The sequence below is a fragment of the Trichoderma gamsii genome (assembly GCF_001481775.2).
Source record: "Trichoderma gamsii strain T6085 chromosome Unknown Scaffold_16.2, whole genome shotgun sequence".
NCBI lineage: Eukaryota > Fungi > Ascomycota > Sordariomycetes > Hypocreales > Hypocreaceae > Trichoderma > Trichoderma gamsii.
This window is the reverse complement of record NW_020171353.1, coordinates 424,708-444,270: the sequence shown is the minus strand read 5'-3', so window position 1 is coordinate 444,270 and position 19,563 is coordinate 424,708. Positions and strand designations below refer to the sequence as shown.

At 49.8% G+C, this 19,563-nt stretch overlaps 7 protein-coding genes across 7 annotated transcripts; 4 read left to right on the top strand and 3 right to left on the bottom strand.

Moving 5' to 3' along the window:
- Positions 1–150: 150 nt before the first annotated feature.
- On the top strand, positions 151–1,057 carry TGAM01_v205303 (hypothetical protein; the record flags this gene model as incomplete). The annotated part of the gene is made up of 2 exons (XM_018803310.1): positions 151–167; positions 235–1,057. 2 exons carry the CDS (start codon positions 151–153, stop codon positions 1,055–1,057), a joined length of 840 nt encoding a protein of 279 aa, XP_018663348.1.
- A 2,654-nt stretch (positions 1,058–3,711) lies between these two features.
- TGAM01_v205302 (hypothetical protein) lies at positions 3,712–4,871 on the top strand (the record flags this gene model as incomplete). Its single annotated transcript, XM_024549616.1, has 2 exons — positions 3,712–3,898; positions 4,672–4,871. The coding sequence occupies 2 exons, from the start codon at positions 3,712–3,714 to the stop codon at positions 4,869–4,871; spliced, it is 387 nt and encodes a 128-aa protein (XP_024405649.1).
- Positions 4,872–5,205: 334 nt separating this feature from the next.
- TGAM01_v205301 (epoxide hydrolase) lies at positions 5,206–6,582 on the bottom strand (the record flags this gene model as incomplete). The annotated part of the gene is made up of 4 exons (XM_018803313.1): positions 5,206–5,301; positions 5,355–5,631; positions 5,689–5,878; positions 5,937–6,582. 4 exons carry the CDS (start codon positions 6,580–6,582, stop codon positions 5,206–5,208), a joined length of 1,209 nt encoding a protein of 402 aa, XP_018663351.1.
- Positions 6,583–6,968: 386 nt separating this feature from the next.
- On the top strand, positions 6,969–9,298 carry TGAM01_v205300 (hypothetical protein; the record flags this gene model as incomplete). The annotated part of the gene is made up of 2 exons (XM_018803314.1): positions 6,969–7,412; positions 7,466–9,298. 2 exons carry the CDS (start codon positions 6,969–6,971, stop codon positions 9,296–9,298), a joined length of 2,277 nt encoding a protein of 758 aa, XP_018663352.1.
- A 256-nt stretch (positions 9,299–9,554) lies between these two features.
- Positions 9,555–13,414, bottom strand: TGAM01_v205299 (hypothetical protein; the record flags this gene model as incomplete). Its single annotated transcript, XM_018803315.1, has 5 exons — positions 9,555–11,774; positions 11,845–12,486; positions 12,552–12,948; positions 13,074–13,098; positions 13,180–13,414. The coding sequence occupies 5 exons, from the start codon at positions 13,412–13,414 to the stop codon at positions 9,555–9,557; spliced, it is 3,519 nt and encodes a 1,172-aa protein (XP_018663353.1).
- A 2,206-nt stretch (positions 13,415–15,620) lies between these two features.
- TGAM01_v205298 (hypothetical protein) lies at positions 15,621–16,752 on the top strand (the record flags this gene model as incomplete). Its single annotated transcript, XM_018803316.1, has 2 exons — positions 15,621–16,406; positions 16,480–16,752. The coding sequence occupies 2 exons, from the start codon at positions 15,621–15,623 to the stop codon at positions 16,750–16,752; spliced, it is 1,059 nt and encodes a 352-aa protein (XP_018663354.1).
- Positions 16,753–17,732: 980 nt separating this feature from the next.
- Positions 17,733–18,806, bottom strand: TGAM01_v205297 (hypothetical protein; the record flags this gene model as incomplete). The annotated part of the gene is made up of 2 exons (XM_024549615.1): positions 17,733–18,321; positions 18,409–18,806. 2 exons carry the CDS (start codon positions 18,804–18,806, stop codon positions 17,733–17,735), a joined length of 987 nt encoding a protein of 328 aa, XP_024405648.1.
- Between the last annotated feature and the right edge of the window lie 757 nt (positions 18,807–19,563).

The window sequence follows — 19,563 nt, the reverse complement described above, 5'->3', positions numbered from 1 at the left end:
CCGATAAAGATCGCGAGAAACCAACGATTCCTCACCTTTACTAGACGAGGCTATTCTTGGTCTCACTCTTCTCTCATAAAGTGAGCTACTGGTACTTCATCTCCAGCGTGTTAGAACCACAGAAGCCTTCGCCACATTCTTCTTGTGAAAATGGCTCCCCGAACTGAGTATGTCCTCTTCATTATGAACCTCGAACTTCTCGGCCATGAATCACTTGAGCTAAACTATTGCCAGCTTCCCTCCCGTGAGAGCCTGTCTCTTTGACATGGACGGCCTCCTTCTCGATACCGAAGACATCTACACGCTCTGCGTCAACCTCATCCTGGACAAGTACTCTCGGCCCTCCATGCCGTGGTCCATCAAGGCCCAGCTCCAGGGCCGTCCCGGTCCCGACGCCAACAAGATCCTCTTGGACTGGGCCCAGCTACCCATCTCATCCCAAGAGTATGCCGTTGAAACCGCAGCCCTCCACCAGAAGCTGTTTCCCGGCACCAAGCCTCTGCCTGGCGTCCCTGAGCTATTGACCAGCCTCTCTCGAACAGCGGAGCCTGGTGTTGAGTCTCCGACCGTACACATTGCTCTCGCCACGAGCTCTCACATGGGCAACTTCAAGCTAAAGACGAGCCATCTCGCCGACGTCTTCTCCGTCTTCCCCCCTCATCGACGAGTCGTGGGCGACGATAGCCGACTCAAGCCTGGCCGTGGAAAGCCGCTCCCGGATATCTTCCTCCTCGCTCTGCAGACCATCAACGACTCGCTGCCCGAGGGAGAGGCGCCCATCAAGCCTGAGGAGTGCCTCGTCTTTGAAGACTCGGTTCCCGGCGTTGAGGCTGGTCGCCGTGCTGGTATGCGTGTGGTTTGGTGCCCTCATCCTATGCTTAAGAAGGAGTACGCTGGCCTTGAGGAGAAAGTCCTAGCTGGACGAACTGGCACGGCTGGAGATGTCGACTTGCATCAGGTTGGTGAGTTGGGCGATGGCTGGGCGGAGTACCTTGCTTCGCTGGAGAACTTTCCATATGAGAAATACGGCATGGTTATCCCGCCGCCAAAGGCATAGATGGTGAGTAGATGGATATGTTTCGCGAATATGATACCGACTGACACAGTATAAAGAACTTTTTCTTATTATGGATATAAAACGAGAGACGACTGATTTATGGCGGGAATGAATACAGGTGCTCCTTTCGTATTGCATCTATCGCGAACATACATACATTGGAAGGACGAGCATAAAAACTGCAAAGGAGAAGAAACGAACACTTAGATTTTAGAATACTTGCCGTGTTGTATTGAGCATATAGAAGAGAGCGTTTCTCATCGCTTACTCTTTTGATTCACCAGCCCTTTCCATGCAAAATCAAAGTAAGGTAGCTTGAATCAAGCGGACTACAAAGTCTACGATTGCGGTCATAGTAGGTCTTGTATGGAAATTGTTGACCAAGCGCTGCCATTAATAAGAGCATCCTGAAGCGTATTATAATTTAATTTGAAGATGCAATGGGCGGTCTGCACGAGAGGCTGCTGAGACGATTTGATACGTCATGGCTGTGACGTAATATGATGTCGACTCACATTTACTTTGCGTCTCCACGCTTTCAATCTTTCATATCATTCTGGCTTATGACAGCTTGTGAGTTCAAAACCAACAAGATAGTCAATAAAGTCACCATATTGGAGGAAGAAAAAGGAAAAGGACCATGGCTGATCCCTTCTCTCTCACGCAAACCGTCCTCGCTTCCGACCCTGTGGCCTACAAATCAGCCACGCAATCGTCGTTCCTTACTCGCGCTGCCGAAGGCCGCGTTTCGAAAGATTATCTCGGAAAATGGCTTTCGAATGATCGGCTCTACATCCATGGGTACATCCGAGGCGTGGGCCGTCTCCTCAGCTTCTTACAACTCCCCGAGACAGTTGAAGAAGAGGCAGATGTCTCCGAGAGCACCAGGCTGCTTCACTGGATGATTGACGCCCTAGTCAACATTCGCCGAGAGGAAGAGTTCTTTGTCCGCACCGCAGCAGATTACGGCATCAGTCTAGATGTCAGCCACAAGCTGGAAGGGCTCCGTCGTTTCGAGGCTCTATTCGACAGCACCCGTCCCGGCGACGGCGACAGGGAAAAGGCCGTTTTACCCTGGCTCGAGTCGGCAATCGTCTTCTGGGCGACGGAGAAGTGCTACCTCGACGCCTGGTCCGGCGCATCAGCCCGGCTTTCCGCCCCGTCTGCGGCCGATGGGGATGAGGATGGTGGGGCCTTGAGGCGGGAATTCATACCGAACTGGAGTTCCGTGGAATTTGCGCGGTTTGTGGACCAGCTGGGCGAAATTGTCGACTCTGCGGTGCGGCGCGAGATGGAGCTGCGGCAGGATGAAGGCGGAGAGGAGGCAATCAAAGAAGAGCTGCTGGATAGAGCATTGGTGAAGTGGCGCGAGGTGTTGGTTGCGGAAAAGGCATTTTGGCCTGCGATGGAGTAGTCTACGTACATGATATACATGATGATGGCAAAAAACGGGCCCATGGCTAGCTTGTCAGAGCAGAATACGTGGTGCTAGCGCTCAATTTGGGTAATAATGTATTACAACTCTACGCAAGGGTATATGGTATCAAATTGTATGGATTTGAAAAGAAAGAATGAGGAAAGGGACAGCGTGGCCCAGCCAAGAGTTCTTGGCCGTGATGGTTCTTGGCTGTGATGGATTTTGGCTGTGATGGATTTTGGCTGTGATTTGATGCCAAAACATACCGCCACAGTAAGAGCCAAGCAAAAGTATCCAGAGCCAAGCCTCTCTACCGTACTGACACGGAAAAGATTGGCATCTGACACCTCTTTCACATTATTCCGTACTCTTGACCTCATTGGGAATCCCTAAGCTAGTGAATACAAAAAATGATAGTGACCGGCTATTCCACGGTCCCGTCGAAAGAAGTTGCCTGTTCCAGCAGACGGGGATAAAACGTGCAAAGGAGCCGCTGCCCACTAACACTGACCACTATTACCAGGTAGGGCAGAGCTGCATCTAACGGAATACAGCAGAGTACACGTACAAGCATGTAATAGTGTGAACTCGTTTGACCAGATAGTAAACGAAATAGTATATTACTGCAGCACTATCAAAAGAAGACAATCGAAGGTCTGGAATCAGCCTTGGCGCCCGCGTCGAGTCGGCTGATTTGGCCCGGGTGGCTGGTGTCAACGCAGCCGCACGCACGGACAGACGATCTGGCCCCTCCCCTGGCCGGAGGCTGAGCGATGGCTGGAATCTCTGGCCACCGCCGCTGTTTCGGGCTTCCAAAGTGCGCCCCCCGCTTTGCTGGCGCTGTCGTTTGTTTGAATCGCCCTGCAGTCGTGGGGAGCTTTGGGACTGCAGATTCTCGGACAGATGAGCCGAGATGCTGTCTAAGTCGGTGTCTATTAATATGCTTGGCGTCTATAGGCGTCTAAGTGCTTCGATACGTGTACGGAGAGGCACAGACGTGCATCCTGTTATAGTGTGCTTGTTTGTATCAATAATCTTCCTGCAGTGCAAGCAAATCCCTCCAGCGCTTCCACGTCCAGCAGACTTGACCTGCTCAAAGCTAAAACGCGAGCCTACCATAAGCTCCAGATTGAGCCGGAAATGCCGTAGCCCGGCCTGGTCCCTGTTACAGCCTCTCTTTGTCTCTGCTGCCTGCAGCGGCAAGTATGGCGATTCTGCTTGCTTGCGTCGACTGAAAATGAACTCAAATCGACCAGTATTACATTCTATCGCCATGCTGCGCCAGATGTTGATGTCACCGTCAACTCTAGATTCCATTCGACACAAAGAGAAGGAAAAAAGGGTTCACCCCAAAAGGGGAGTGATGGACCGCAGTGACTGCGCCACGCTCCAGCGGACGGGCATGTACCTTACAGCTGACTCCAGTAGCACGGCCCAGCCACTGCTGATTTGTTGTTCGAGCCGCTAGACAGTGCATGTCCGCTCATTCCCCCACCCATCGATAATATTTCGCGTGTAAGGAAAACGAATAAATAAGCTTGCCCGCAGCCTCTCGACCTGATTGTTCTTTGTTCTTTCACTATCGAGCTTCCATCTATCGTCTCTCATCCATCGTCTCATCTCTCCTCATCTCTGCGTGACCTTAGTCTCGTTTCTTGCAGCAGCGATATCTCCCTCTCGACTTAGACTCTTTCTCCGCTAAACCCCGCCATCAACATGTCCGCCAACGATTACTACAGCTCCGGCAGCGGCAGCGGCAGCGGTTACCCGCCCCAGCAGCAGTACGGCCAGCAGCAGCACGGCCAGCAGCAGCAGTACGGCGGCTACAACCAGCAGCAGGGCTACCCTCAACAGGTAAATTGAATGATTGATACCTTTCAGTTTAATTAGACTCTCGGCTAACACATTTGAAAACAGCCTCAGTACGGCGGCCAGCAGCAGCAGTACAACCAGGGCTACCCCCCTCAGCAGCAGTACGGCCAGCACCAGCAGCAGTACGACAACAACCGCAGCGCCTCTCCCTACGACCAACAGCCCCAATATGGCCAGCACCAGCAGCAGTATGGCCAGCAGCAATACGGCCAGCAGCAGCAGTATGGCGGCCAGCCCGGCTACGACCAGCAGCAGTACGGCGGCGGCCCTCCCGGCGCTGAGGGTCCCGATGGCGAGCGTGGTCTCGGTGCCACTTTGATTGGAGGCGGTGCTGCCGGTTTCGCCGCTCACAAGGCCGGTGGTGGCAAGCTGGCCGCCGTGGGAGCTGCTGCTGTCGGTGCCATCGGTGCCAACCTGATTGAGCACGCTTTCAAGAAGCGCAAGGAGGAAAAGGAGATGCAGAACTTGGCCTATGGCGGTAACAACGATGGCCACCACCACCACCACCATCACCAGAAGTACTAAAGAAAGGCGATGCAAGAGAGGGATGTTTACACATTATGACTTCGATATACATATTATGAAACGCATGGGTATGGGAATTTGACTTGGCTTTCTTTTTTTGCTAGAGAAGCATTATGATATATGAGGGGCGTTAGATCTTTTTTACCATTTATACTATAAACTACATATAATAAAGAATATCAATAAAGTGAGCTTCTCATATAATCCTAGTAGATGTCTTAGGCTTATAGTCTATCACTAAGCTTAATATTACTCCATTAAGTTCCCAAACTGGAGTCTGGGAGATTTCTTGATTGATACAAGCTTTGCTTTTATTAACCTTGGATGCATGTGCTCATGCGCGTGTGAACAGCCCACGAACTTGCTGAGCAAACTCTTCGATATCTTGCAAGAATAGCTTTGGCTGCTCCAACCTTGCGAAATGCCCGCCCTATTCATTTCAATTAGAAGTTTTCTATTTAAAAAGGGGGGCCAGCAACTCACAATGTCATGTGCTTTGAAGAACACTAGATTCGGGTAGAGCTGATGGGCCCAAGCCTCGGGAAGCAAAACAAGATCGCGCGGAAACATTGAATACCCAAGCGGCTTTTCTTTCGATATTGGCAGCGCATCTCCTCTGAGTACTGTTTGGATGACCTGCGCGTGGTACAGGCTGCGAGAGAACGTGTCTGTGAACCAGTAGAGGCTGACCATGGCCAAGATGGTGTCGAGAGGCAGCGGTTCTCGCTGGTCAGGCCATTCAAGGAGCTTTTCCCCGATCCTAATATTTCATTAGCAAAATACATTGAGGTCAAGTTTAATCGATGGAGTAACTTACCAAGCTAGCAAAGCGATAGGATTGGAGGAAATGGCCAGTCCAGCGGTTGAAGGACGAGTGCCGTGCTCAAGCGCAAAGGCTAGTCCGGTTTGAGCCCAGGTTTCGGTGCGTTTCAACTCTTGTGCCTCTTGGGCGGATAAACTGTCGGATGGAGGCGGTGTTTCCCCCGTATTGAGGGTCAGCATGTTGACTATATTCTGTTAGATGGTTGTCCTTCGTGTTGTTTACATAGTCAAAGCAAGACTTACGGTGAAAAGCTTTACACTCGTTGTATTTGACTGACATGATCCTAGCCAGCACACTGCCGAGATCGCCTCCCTGGGCGACATACCCGTCGCTGAATCCAAGGTCCATCATCAGTTGGTGCATAATTCGTGCAGCTCGGTCCAGTGTCATTTCAACATTCTCGCTTGGGCTACCAGAGAGTCCATAGTTGGGCAGTGATGGCACAATGATGTGATATGGAAGAGTCTCAGGCGTGTATTTCTCCGAAAGGAGCTCCATCATGGGCAGGATCTCGAGGAATGAACTTGGGAAGCCATGCAGGAAGATGAATGGTATGGCGTCCTTTTTGGAAGAGAAAAGTGCCAAGAAACGAATATCGATTTTACCAGCTTCCGGGTCGTCGATGGCGATCTTGAAGTTGGGAAACTTGTTGATGCGGTTTTCGTGCTGGCGCCAGTCGAATGCTGTAAGCCAGGTTTCTTTAGCCTGGGTCAGCCACTCGCGGGATACTCCGAAGCGGCCGTCATTGTGTTGATTCCACCATGTCGCAGGTGCAATTTTGGATAATTTTAGGAGCTCGTGGAATTCAGATAGGTCTTTGTCGGGGACATGCAAGGTGAAAGGCTCAGGCTTGCCTGGCATGTTGGTGGGCAGAGTGTTGAAAGCCATTGGAAGATGGGCTGGAGTTTCTGGTATGAAGTTGTGGATGTGGACTGTAATATTCAAGTGAGTTCTAATATTCAAGATCTGATGAGAGGATAACTCAATCTTTTATAATACTCTTGTCTGGAAGGATCTCCGATGCCACGGACGAAGGCTGGCTGTGGTGTAATCCAACTCGCACAAGGAATGGAATAAGTGGGGCTGCCCAACGTCAATGGCTTCAGCTCGTCCACCGAGATTCCGGTCGAAACACGCAACTTCTCCTATACACTTACTTTTCGTACGACACACATTCTCGAACTCTCTACTGTATTCCTTGAATTCCTTTACTGGCGTGATCTATTTTATCCCCAAGGCTACCTTTTAGCTTCAGTTGTTGGACAACCTCTCGCATGGATGCGGCATCAACCAGGCGCCATGAGCCCTCTCACACGCCACCAGACCACGAGCATGAGACCGATGGCGGTCCTCAAGCCAAGAAGAGAAAAGTCCGCAAAGGAACGAGGAGCTGCTGGGAATGCCGGCGACGCAAGATGAAATGCATCTTTGGCTCTCCCGCAGACACCATCTGCGTCAGCTGCCAGCGACGCGGAGCCAAATGCGTGGACCAGCAGTTTCCGGAGCAGATTTCAACACCTTTGGACCGCAGTCTTCAGATGGGAGATCGAGTTGTGAGAGTGGAAGCGCTAGTTGAACAGTTGCTCAAGAAGATGTCCAGTGGCTCGGATTCGTGCTGCGGATGTGGGACGACGCAAGAGGATGAAAAGTTTAGCAAGGTCAGCAGTCCTATGCTTGGGGAACCAGACAATACTTCATATGAACCTAAATCTTTGAATGTACGCTCATCGCTCACGCGGCATCTAATGACATCTGTTGACTTATTTCTTAGCATGACGACACTCCTCAATACGAAATCCTAGACCGCCAGGGTATTCGACCTCCACATCTAGTAGACAGTAAGAGTCGTTCTATCCAATCGGGAAAATACAAAGACTTGTCCCGCGCTCTCTTCGAAGCCTTGCCTACGCCAAAAGACATTGCCATAATTTCCAAAGCACGCGGCGACTTGTCTGCGCGCTTCTACCAGATGCTTACCGTTTCGTACCATGATCTCGGCAAAAGCGATCCTCAATCATTAGGCAGCTTGTTTGAGCCGTCAGGACCAAATACCCACCCCGTCTTAATCGGTCTTTACATGCTCAGGATTGCCACCTTCTTACAACACTTGCATCCGAATCTTCATGAGAACCTCAAAGGGTTGTCAGAACCGCCACGCCAAATCATGAACCGCTTATTCAACACCGCCATCAATCTTGTGAATTCAAACGAGAGCCTCCTCAACAACATTGAAGGCATAGAGTGCGTAATGATGGAGAGTCTGTGGCATACAAACGGCGGAGATTTACGCAAAGGCCTGACTGCCATCCGGAGGGCCATGACTATCGCGCAGCTCATGGGTTTCCATCGCTCCAGGAGCTCAGCGCAGTGCAGGCTTCTGGGCTCTGAGAGACAAGTCCAGCCGAAATTCATCTGGTTCCGCATTGTATTTGCAGAGCGGCATATTTGTCTCATGCTGGGCCTCCCTCAAAGCTCCATCGATCAGAGTATGGCTTCCAATGAGGTTCTCGAAAGCGACACGCCCATGGGACGTCTTGAGCGCAAACATTGCGTTATCGCATCTCGTATTCTGCAACGCAACCAGTCCGAGCCAAGTCCTGATGACTTTGCCTTGACGCAAGAACTAGATAAAGAGCTGCAAAAGGCCGCCGAAGAGTTGCCCAAAAAGTGGTGGCTTCACTCAAATCTTGCCACGGTCTTGGACGACCCGGAGAGGCTCTTCTGGGATATGCGACGGCTGTTTCACCAACTGTTTCACTACACTCTTCTCAACCAGCTTCATCTACCTTACATGCTTCGCTCATCGCTAAACGGATACGAAAGCCAATACTCCAGGCTAACATGCGTTACCGCCTCTCGCGAAGTGCTTTCCCGATTCATAACGTTCCGCAGCGCCGATCGCATAGCTTTCTGGTGCCGAACAATGGACTGGTTCTCCTTAATGGCAGCCATGACGCTTCTAATAGCACATCTGGACGGGCACCGCCGAGGTTCCGAGTCTGCAAGATTAGAGAATTGGCTGACGCACCAACGACCCGGAGACCGTGCAATGATAGAACAGGTGCACGAAAGCATGGAGGAGGTCAGCCAACGAAACGGAGATGCTCTGGGAGCGCGCAGCGTAGAATTGCTACGGAAGCTGCTAGTCATTGAAGCCGAGGCTGCCGGTGGCCATGCAGAAAATGTGAATAGAGTGAACGTGCATGTTGCGACGGCCGGTGACCCAGTTGATGGAGAGAGAAGCGGCGCCGTGCGGGTGTACATACCGTATTTTGGCACAATCAAGATTGCGCGTGGCGGCATAATCTGCAAGGAAATGCTTACAGATGCAGCTGATCAACATTCGACACAAGCTCCCGAAGCAAATCTTGCAGATGATATCGCCGGAACTGCGAAGACTTGGGATAGCACACTGGCTGATGCAGGATACGGCAGCAGCGGCGTGTTGACACATGCAGATACAATGCCCGAGAGCTTTTCACAACAGGAGGAAGATTCTCTGTTTACTTCAGGGTTTGATGACTGGGCTTATCAGAGTGTTGATGTGGCCTTTTTTGACAGCTTGATGAGAGAGATTGGAGATGGGCCTGCCGAGCTGGGCTAATAGAATGGGCTGTGGGTAACGCCGATACAGTTACATACAACATGTGCCTATAAATTTAATGTTATAGGCGCTTCCCTGTACATTTATCACTCTCCAAACAACATGAACGCCGAGTCTATTGACTCCATTTCTTCAGTGATGGATCACGGGATATTCCACAAACACGAATGAGTCTCGAAGCAATTACATTTCTATTCTGTGTCCCTGTTTAATAACGCTAATTCCTTTGTTTTCAAATACAATCTACCCTCTATTCTTATCCCATATACTGGGCATACTTCATAAACTCCTCATCCTCCTTCAGTCTCTCCAGCTCCTCGGGGAACGTGCCAAACAAAAACTCAATGCCACCATCCTTTCGGTAAGGAAGAATGACGCACATTCGGAATCCCGAGTTGAAGCCCTCGTGAACAATCCGCACAGCATCCGCCTTTCCGCCGTCCTCAAAGAACTCGCCGCCAAATGCCACGTCATTGGCTGGGAACAGCATCATGTTGGTAATCATGGCGTCGAGCCCGTCAAGGCGCATGAAGGCATACCGCAGCTCGCTGTAATCTTCAACTGTCTGCAGCACGCCAAAGGCGTCGTTGGCGACTTGCGGCGTCACTTGCGAGGCTGCTTCGCGGATGAGCAAAGAGATGCGGCCGATGCTCGTCTTGGGCGAGCAGAGTTCCTCCACCGGCAGGGAGGATCGGGTGACTAGGAGCATGTTACCCATGTACGATGATGGGAGCTGGGCATTGAAATAGGGCCGACCATCTACGGTCAGCTCCAAGACAGATCTGTCTTCGGGGCCAATGGTTTGGCCATTGACCTCCTTTGCCACGCGGTGTCGCGCCCTGATCATGGCTCGCCAGTACAGAGCATGCAGGATGTCACTGTCGGTGAGGTTGATGCCCTTCATCTCTGGGTCTGCGGTAACCTCTTGTCTGAGCTGTTCCAGGCGCTCGGGCGAAATGGAGAAGATGCTGGTGGTCAAATCGCGCGGCTGCTTTCCAGGGCCAGGAAAATAAGCAGGCACAGGCTTGAAACTCTGGACATACAGATTATCCACTCCCTCGGCCATCTCTCCAGCTGGAGCGAAGCCGAGATGGTCCCATACGACGGGATTAATCTCTCGAGCAGGCTGGCCACGGCGGTCCTGTTCCCACAGGGCACGTGGAAGACTGTAGTTCATGCTGTCGGCATCCAGCCAGTTGCAGTTTGCCGACTTGTCTCCCTCGACATAACGGCAGCATTCTGCCCAGGCCAGGAGAAGAGTCACCATGCCTACTCCGTCAATTGCTGGATGCAGAGTACCCAGGGTCAAAAGACAGCCACCCTCAACGAAATTAGCCTGGGCAGCCACAATATCCGCGGGGAACGTGGGGAACCATGGAACATCCAAGATTTCGTGGCCCTTGTATGCGGAGGGAAGGAATCCGTCCTTTCGTAGATCTTGGAAAGAGGGAAGCACTTTTGACAAATCTTTGAACTTGAGCTGTCTTGGAGATGAGGAATGGCCATTGGTATGGCTATTTGTGTGACCATTTGTGTGACCGTTTGTATGGCCATTTGTATGACCATTGGTATGACCATTGGTATGACCATTGGAGTGGCCATTAGTGAATGATTGCTCTGGAAGCTCCAACCTGAGCTGTCCCTTGATGTAGCCAGGTTCTTTCTCCGAAGCCTTCACCAACTTGGCGTCGAGTGACGGCATAAGAGTGATCAAAAGAGCGAAACCCTGCTGCAGTCTTGAAAAGGCTTGATCAAAGCTCGCTCCAGGACGGAGGGCAATGTACATGCCAATCTTTGTGTATAGACTGGGCATTCCATGATCAAGGGCGTTCATCTTGAGCGTTTGCGGCGACTTGTACTTGCTTAAAAGCTCCTTCATCTTGTTCAACTTCTCAGCCGACTTGGAGTTTGTGCCATTTGCCAGTGTCTGACTGGCAAGGTCTTTAAGACAGGCAGAGAACTGGGCAATGGTGGGATAAGCGTACAGATGCCGAGGAGCAAGTCGATCCTTCAAGCCCATGGCAGCCTGGACGGAGCGCACAGCGCGGTAAGCAACAAGAGAGTCCAGTCCCAGATGGAAGAAGTCTGCATCGTCTGAGATGTCCTTGAATGCTGATGACAGCGTGACGAAGATTTCTCGCACCGCGGCTGTGATGGACTCAATCGATGTGGTGTCGACTTCCATATTGGAAGCCTCAACATCCACCTCTTCTGACCGCGACTCGTAGAAGCGATCAATGTACTCAGCGTACAGTTCCAGTGTTGCTCGTCGCTTGATTGTCCCCTTATCGGTGCGGATAAAGGGCTTGTCTGCTTCGGCAAACATGATGTATTCTCTGTGAAGCTGGTCCTTGTGCAGAGACATGGCATTTGCCTTCTTGACAGTCTCCCAGATGCTATCATACAGCTCGTCGCCTGCTGCCAAGCGGTCCTTCAACTCAATGAGCAAAGCAGCCTGGTTCTTTCCTGTTCCGACCTGGGAGATGATTAGTCGTAGATCCAATATTAACTTCACTCATATCAAAAACAGCGCTGCAAAAACTTACGATGAGTGCACCTTCAATTGCGGTATGGGTGGTGACAAAAGCTTCCGTGTCCAGCGGAGAGATCTTGTACCCATTGCTCAAAACGACAATGTCATCACTCCTTCCCTTGTAGGCCCAATGGTCGGGCTTCGTAGGGTGCTTGACATACAAATCCTTCAGATTGATTTCATCCTGATCAGGGAAAGTGTGGAATATGCCCTGGAACAGATCCCAGTGCTCGTTGCGGCGCACCCAGTGCTCGTAAACACCGGGCTCAATCTCCTTGAACACGAAGCCAGAGTATGGGTGGAAGGAGAAATGATACCAGTCTTCCCTGTCCGTGACAAGGTTGCCGATGAAGAGGCCTTCTGTTGTGCCCGTCAAGTTGAGCACGCGAATCACCTTGTTGACCTTGGCGGCGCTGGTCGGACTGACAGGTCCTCCGGATGCGCAGATGAATTTCGAAGAGCCAAACTTGGCCAAGACGTCTGGAGTCTCACCAAGCTCATCTGTAAGAGACGGGACAAGACTCCAGATGTTAATTTTCGCATGGTCTGCTAGAGATTCCAAAAGATTCATGTTGGGGATAACTCCAGGAGGTCCCAGAACGACCTGCAAATCAAAAAGCGATGGCATCAAGATATCCATAATAATACCTGCTCCCTACACGTGAAGTTCTTTGATTAGTGAATTGCTCAAGGATATAAAATTTCTCTGTTTGGACGTACATGGCTCATGGGGAAAGACGAGTAGATTCTATCTCCCTTCTTCCAGTCATTCGTCCAGGGAGCCATTCCATGATCGCCCTCAACAGGCGGCAACAACCGCACGGCGTCCATAGTGCCAATAAGGGCATGAGTCCAGGCAATGGGCTTGGGCAAGCCTGTTGAGCCAGACGTGTGAAGGACACAGAATGGATCGTAGGCAGCTTCTTCGAAAGTTTTGGTATAGGCATAGTGTTCTGTGCCTGCTGCATCCAGGAGTTCATCGATTCCTGGAAGATGCAGGATTCTCATGGCACGTTGGCTGAGAAACTCTTTGACAAGAGGGCCAAATGGCTGCTCTGTGGGCTGGACCCATATGTTGCAGTCTGTGGCTTTGAGAACAGCCAGAGCACCTTCTGTGCTGTTCTTTGCAGAGAGAAAGAGAGGCTGTTTAAATTCAGGAAGCTTGCGTTAGCATTGATGTGCTTTCAACTTTGAGATGGAAGAATGAAACTTGCCTTGTAGCCAGCCTTGGCGCTGGCATACATCAACAGAACATGTCGAATATCATCTAAACACACAGTCAGTTGAAGATTCAGTCAAGTGCAATTTTGCCATCTCGAGCAAAGGTTTCATGAGAAGCAAAACTTACGAGGTCCGATATAGCCCAGGGCCTCGAGTGTTGTGCTTTTGCCAACTTTGGACTGCAGCCACCAAGCTGTCTTGTCCACAGCTTCGGCAAACTGCTTCGCAGTGATGTGCTGCAGACCTTGAGAGATGTCTGCAGACTTTGCTATAGAGTATACAATGCGATCCGGATCAGTAGCAGCTACATTATCCAAAATCTGCGGAATGAGCCGCTTCCCGTAGTTTTCTGAGGAAGCCATATTGACAGTCTTTGACATCAACAAAAAATTGCAAAAGTGCAATGGGCTCTATCTCAAGAAAGGACAAAAGGAAAAACAGTCGTCGTCAAAATATCAAGTCAACATATGCATTTATTAAGTATGAACTTTTGTCACCAAAGAAAGCAGCGGGACCAGCATACTTGATCCCAGGACTGTCTGTGGGGGGGTGTGCGCTGTGAATTGAGCTTTGAACTGGAATGTCAGCTCTAGTCTCATGGCTGTGCTTAGTGAACGAGCTAGGCAGAATAATTTGAGATCCAGCACCCCCATGCACAACACGATATGGGATGTGGGATACTCAGCCAGCCTTGTAGGATTCTGTGAAGCCTAGAAGCATCCTGGGAGTCACCGTCTTACATCAGAGAGGCGGAGGGAGTGGGCGAAAAGATAGTCACAAACGCTAGTGCTAGTGGCAACAAATACTAATCTCATTTTTTCCGTAGCTGTTTGGCTAGTTTTTTGTTCCGTAGTTCTTACAGTAGAAGATAAGTGCCGTTGAATATTACTGACAGTAGTGCAGTGTTAGTTATTCTGCAACCCTGGGCGTGTGTTTATTGATATAATATCTTCATGTGTAATTATCCTAGCTTGGGGGAAGACTGTAAGCTATCTTCCACATCTAGTAAAACATCCCCTAGAATGTTTATAGATTTATTCAAAATATGACTTATTACTATTAGAAAATTAAATGTAATAGTTAATTTTTTCTTTTATAGCGTTTATATTTCAAGTATGTAATGTTTCCAGAGTGGTTAAAGAAATCTTACTGCTCCTTCTTGATTTCTATGTTGTTGCATTAAGTAAACAGATGTTGCATCTTCCCTGTAGTATATTTACTAAATATTAATAAACCTTGAAGAACCTCAGTTGCTTGTATAGTATTCAGACTGTATTGCTGGAGTTATCTTTCCCATTCTCTTCGCGGTGCTCATTTTCCTACACTAGCTGCTCCTGCAGGATGACTTGGGGAAACACAAAGCCAGCTGGATTACATGTGACTCTAAAAACCTTGCAGCTCTCTCAACCCCCTTGCGCCCCTTTTGTTTCATAACACAATATTATTGAGTCCTTGCATTTACGTGATAATCCTCTCCGGCTCGCCCCTGTTGGTTCCACTTTTCTCTTACTTCGCGCCTTGGCTTATTCGCCCACTTGTTCTCGCCCTTGTGATTTGTATTGCGTTAGTAAGGCTTTGTAAAGAGCGCGCAGTCTTCGTAAGAAATTTATATATATATACAATCTCTCTATTGGGTTCCGGGATAGTTACAGGGGACTTCTTTGCGGTCACCATGTACGGCATAAGAAGTTGAGAAATAAATCTGGAAGTACAAGGGAGTGTCGAAATAGTAGTAGTTGTTTCATCAAAGGGAGGGGCGCGTGCATACATGTACACATGTGATTCTCTCTGTCTTTATGGGGGGTTTTTTACTTGTTTTGTCAAGTGTAGGACTCTTTACAAGCAACTCCGCTAGGCCATAAACTGTTACAGCCATGAAAAAATTACTCCTCCAGTCCGCGGAAGCTGAGCTGACGGGAAAAGGTGAGGCTAGTGAAAGGGCTTAGCGTGCTCTAGTGTACTTGTAGTTACTTCGATGGGGCGGCGGTCCGAAGGATCGGTCCTAGCGCAGTTCACAATTAGCGCGCGCGCAAACGCGGGAGGTAAAAGACTGGATGGATATTATAGACACGCCATGTACACCAGGGTGGTTTTAACGGAGGCGATGAACTTGTAAGAAAAGAATCTATCAAAATCTGCATGGTGAAATATTCATCATTGGAAATATAAATAAAACCGTCCCAGTCCAAATCAAGTAATAAATATCAAACATATACCGATAATACGGAATATGTTGAATATACTAAACAAATAACTAGTATTTTTCTGGTATTGTGAGAAACTAGTTCGGGATGGAGCTTCAAGACATGCAACTGCTTTGTCTAAGCCTTCATCAAGACCCTGGTAGTTGCCTTATGGCGATGGCGACAGGTACTCCGTATACATTGATCAGTAGCAGTGAACACCTGTCTATAAAGTTCCTTCCAAATCTCTCGAAATTCCAACACCAACTCCTCCTCACAACAACAACTCCGCTCTAATCCAGAGACTTCTCAAGCACTTTCATTTCTTTCTCCTTCCTAGATACCCTTTTTGATAACAATTTTTTTTGCTTTCCACCTTTTCACAATGGAGACTCTTACCTCAGTTCCTGCCTTCGCCTCCCTGGAGAGCGCTGAGCTCGCCCAGGCTACTCAGGAAGCCACCGAGCTCTCCAGACAGATCTTGGCCATCATCTTCGAGTATGCTCTCAACAAATTCGACGACAGCATGGACAGACTCGGAGCTGGTATCCCCAAGTTCCTTGCTGTCATTGACGCGTTCGTCATGGCCAAGAAGCAGGTCCTGATGTGCCTGCCTGCCTTCCCCTTCAAGTCTGCCAACAAGCAGTACAAGGTCCTGGGTGTTTTGCCCGACAAGGCAGAGGAGATTGCTGTCGAGCGCCTCAACACCATGTGTGTGCGCATTGGCAAGATCTATGCTCCTGGTGCCAAGCTGACCATCATCTCTGATGGCCTTGTATACAACGATCTCTTGAGCATTCCTGATCGCCACACCTGGGCTTACGGCGAGGCTCTGCGCGCCATGGTCCTCCAGAAGGGCTTCACTCAGATCGACTTCTCCCGTATCAAGGATCTGGTCGACTTCCCTCTCCCAGACCAGCTGGACGAGATCAAATACGTTGCCAACGCCACCAACTTCCGCCGCGTCCTCTTGAACAAGTACGGCAAGGAGGACCACGACATTGATAGCGAGATTGCAGAGAAGCCCGACACTCTCATGACATATCGCGGCTACTGCAGATTCCTCGAGTCTGATTTGCAGTACATCTTCCCTCTTCAGGCTGGACGAACCAGCAACGGATACAAGAGGAGTGTCAAGTTCCTCGCCAAGGAGATGTTGCTGCGCGGATACGTATGTTCTTTCCAATACTTCCTTCTTATACTATAAGCTTTTTAATGAATACTAACCGAGAATCCTTTCACAGGCCTTTGCTGGAGCCGTCAAGAACGCCTTCCCCGACCACCTGCGTCTCTCCATCCACCAGTCCACTGGTGAGCACAAGCTGTCCATGGCTCTCCTCAACTCCAAGACCGGCTTCACAACCCCTTGGCACTGCTCAGTCGCCCTGATGGCCGACGGCGAGTGGGAGAGCGCCCCTATGGGCTACTACAAGAACGACCCCACCATGGAGGTTGTCGAGGAGGATGGTCGCCCCAGCTACTTCAAGCAGAAGGTTGAGGAGGAGGCTAGCAACTAAATTTTCCGAATTTTCTTTTTTTCTTTTTCCAAAAAGCGATGTCGTTTAGACTAGAGGCGCTTGCGACAAGGCATAGGCACACGGAGTACATAGATTGCTATAATTCAATTTACTGGATTTTTTTTCAACAAATCAAAATACACGTTCCATTCTTGTGAATATGGTTATGAGATTGCAAATTCGGAACGTCAATGGCATGCAGGTTAAGCCTTTTGGAAGTTTCAGGGATGTAAGATCACATGACTTTCGAAGACTTGTTTAAACGAACTTGTCAGCTCAAAGTTGCGCTCAGACGCAGATCTAAGATGCACTTCTCTATCAGGAAGGACCTAGTAGCCTATTGCCGAGTCTCATCTAATGTTACATTTCCTTAATGAATGACGCCAGTGAGACCCAGACCCATTCCTCCGCTTACTCTTCACGTATGCTGTGTTCAATCTCATTCCCTATATTATAGCCAGGTTCATGAACATATTGCATGGTCTGATAGTAAATATATTGATCATGACTGCATTGGCGTTACTTCTTCTGAAGATGGTATGATGGTTACACTTATTTGCTTCTTTTACAGAATGGCGTAACGCAAAGCACATGCACCGAAATGTTTATGAAACAAAATATGGAGATATCCACTAACCAGCTTTACATTTGGTTCCTCTGCAGCGTTTCACTGCAGCGTTTCATTGAGGAAGGTGGTTCTGCCAGGTCCAGTGTGTATGTTGCTTTGATCTAAACACTAGAGGGTTCGGGACCGAGGACCTGGTAAGAACGATATACGAACATGAAGGGATGCGTTTTTCAATGCAACTGCAACATTGGAGATATTCAACTAGTACGTCATCGTTCATGAAACACAGGCTACATGCAGACATATAGGGTGGAGGACAGACTCCGGCATATGGAAAATTAGATTACTACGATGTGAAATACATGAAGAGTCAATGGCAACTAAATTGTCTCTATGTAGATGGATACATATTCTAGTTGGCAAAGTCTGTGCTGCGTGCCAGTGTCTCTAGCGCATGAAGCTCAGCCAAGCTAGCCTCCTTACCCTTGAGAGCCTCAAAAGCATCACTTCCCAAAGGCACCCTCAACAGCTTGCCATAGCCCTGCGTGGCAAGATCCTTGGCCAAGCCAGTGCCGTCGACGATCTCAACGATTCTCTTGCCGGCAAGGGCTGGGTCACCAGGCTGCTTGCCCGCAACGCCGTCCAGGAAAGAGACGGTGTTATCGACGGAGCCGCCGACATAAGCCTCGTGCAGGCCGCTCTTTGGCTTGACGGCAGCATGCAGGAACCGGGTCCTGAAGATGCCAAGGTCAATCAAGACCACACGCACCTTTGCGGGCCCAACCTCGAGGGCCAAGGTCTCGCTCAGGCCCTCGACAGCTCCCTTGGAGGCGCCGTAAGCAGAGCATGCGGGAAAGTGTCCAAAGGTAACGAGGCTGCCAATATTGACAATGGTAGCTCCGCCACTCTCTGCAAGGGAACGGAAGTGTGGCAATGCTCCCTTGATGGTGCGCATGGTGCCAAAGGTGTTGGTGTTTACCTGGGCAATGAACTCGTCCTCACTAAAGGAGCGGCGATAGATGATCAGTAAGACGGGCCTAAGGTAATGGTAGGGATTGATGGATAGAGGAATACGAAGCATAACGTACTCTGTGTTTTCCAGGCTTCCGAGAATGCCGTACCCGGCACAGTTGATCAAGACATCAACCCCAGCGTCCTTGACAATCCTGGCTACCGACTCCTTGGTGTCGGCGCGGGTCACGTCCAGCTCGACCCATTTACCCCCTAACTGCTGCACCTCAGGATGCTGCTTTGCTGCCTCGCTGGGGTTGCGAGCGCCGGCAGCGACCACGTGGCCCTGCTTGAGGGCCTCGAGGGCAATCTCGAGCCCAAGGCCGGACGAAGCTCCGGTGATGAGAAAAGAGTGGCGCGACATGATGCAAACGAAAAAAAGCGGGAGGACAGATGGACTAACAACTTGGGTCAGGAGGAAACTAACTATTCGTGTACGGTGTTGCTGTAGAGAAACATGAACTTGCAGCGGCATCAAAAGAGGTTAAGTATCCGTTTGTTGCTAGTGACGGACCCCGGGCTTCGGTCGTAAGCAGAGCAAATCGAGGCAGCCAGAGTCTAGACAATAGACGTGTGCAGGAACTTGGACATCTGATAGGCAGCATCCGCATCAGCGGCACAGGAATCGCCCCCCAAGCGGCTGAGATGCCACGAGGAGGGGTTTCAGCTGCAGACGAATGAATGAATGATTCTTTGTCAAGTCCCTGTCAAGGAAAAACGTGCATGTGCTGATGCTACCCATTGCATATGTGTATATGCACACGCCCTCGAAGAGGCTTTTTGCTAGCTTGGTGAGCCTTGCTGACCCGGCAAGGGTCCTACATGTACCCGGATATGCATACAATTCTGCAAAAGGGGATATAAGTATATCATAATCTACAATGATAACAACTCTACTTGTTGAAGAAAAAAAGAATGAAAGGATTGGTTAATTAATTTATTATGATTAACCTTGTAAATTAAAAAACGTCTTTAATATGTGCATTAACTACTATTAAAATAGAAAAGCCTGCTTAGAACTATACTTCATCCGACCTCATCTGACAGACGAGCCAAGCAAGGGTCCCTGCCACGAGGCTAACATGTGGACGGGGTGGCTCATCTCATGTCAGGCCAGAGATCCAGACGTCCCTGCACAGGCGGCCAAAGCCGCTCACCGCCTCGAGTCCGGCGCCCCCTAGTGCTCGTGCCGTCCAATCGGCGCCGGTGCCAGAAACAAGCATGAGCGCCGT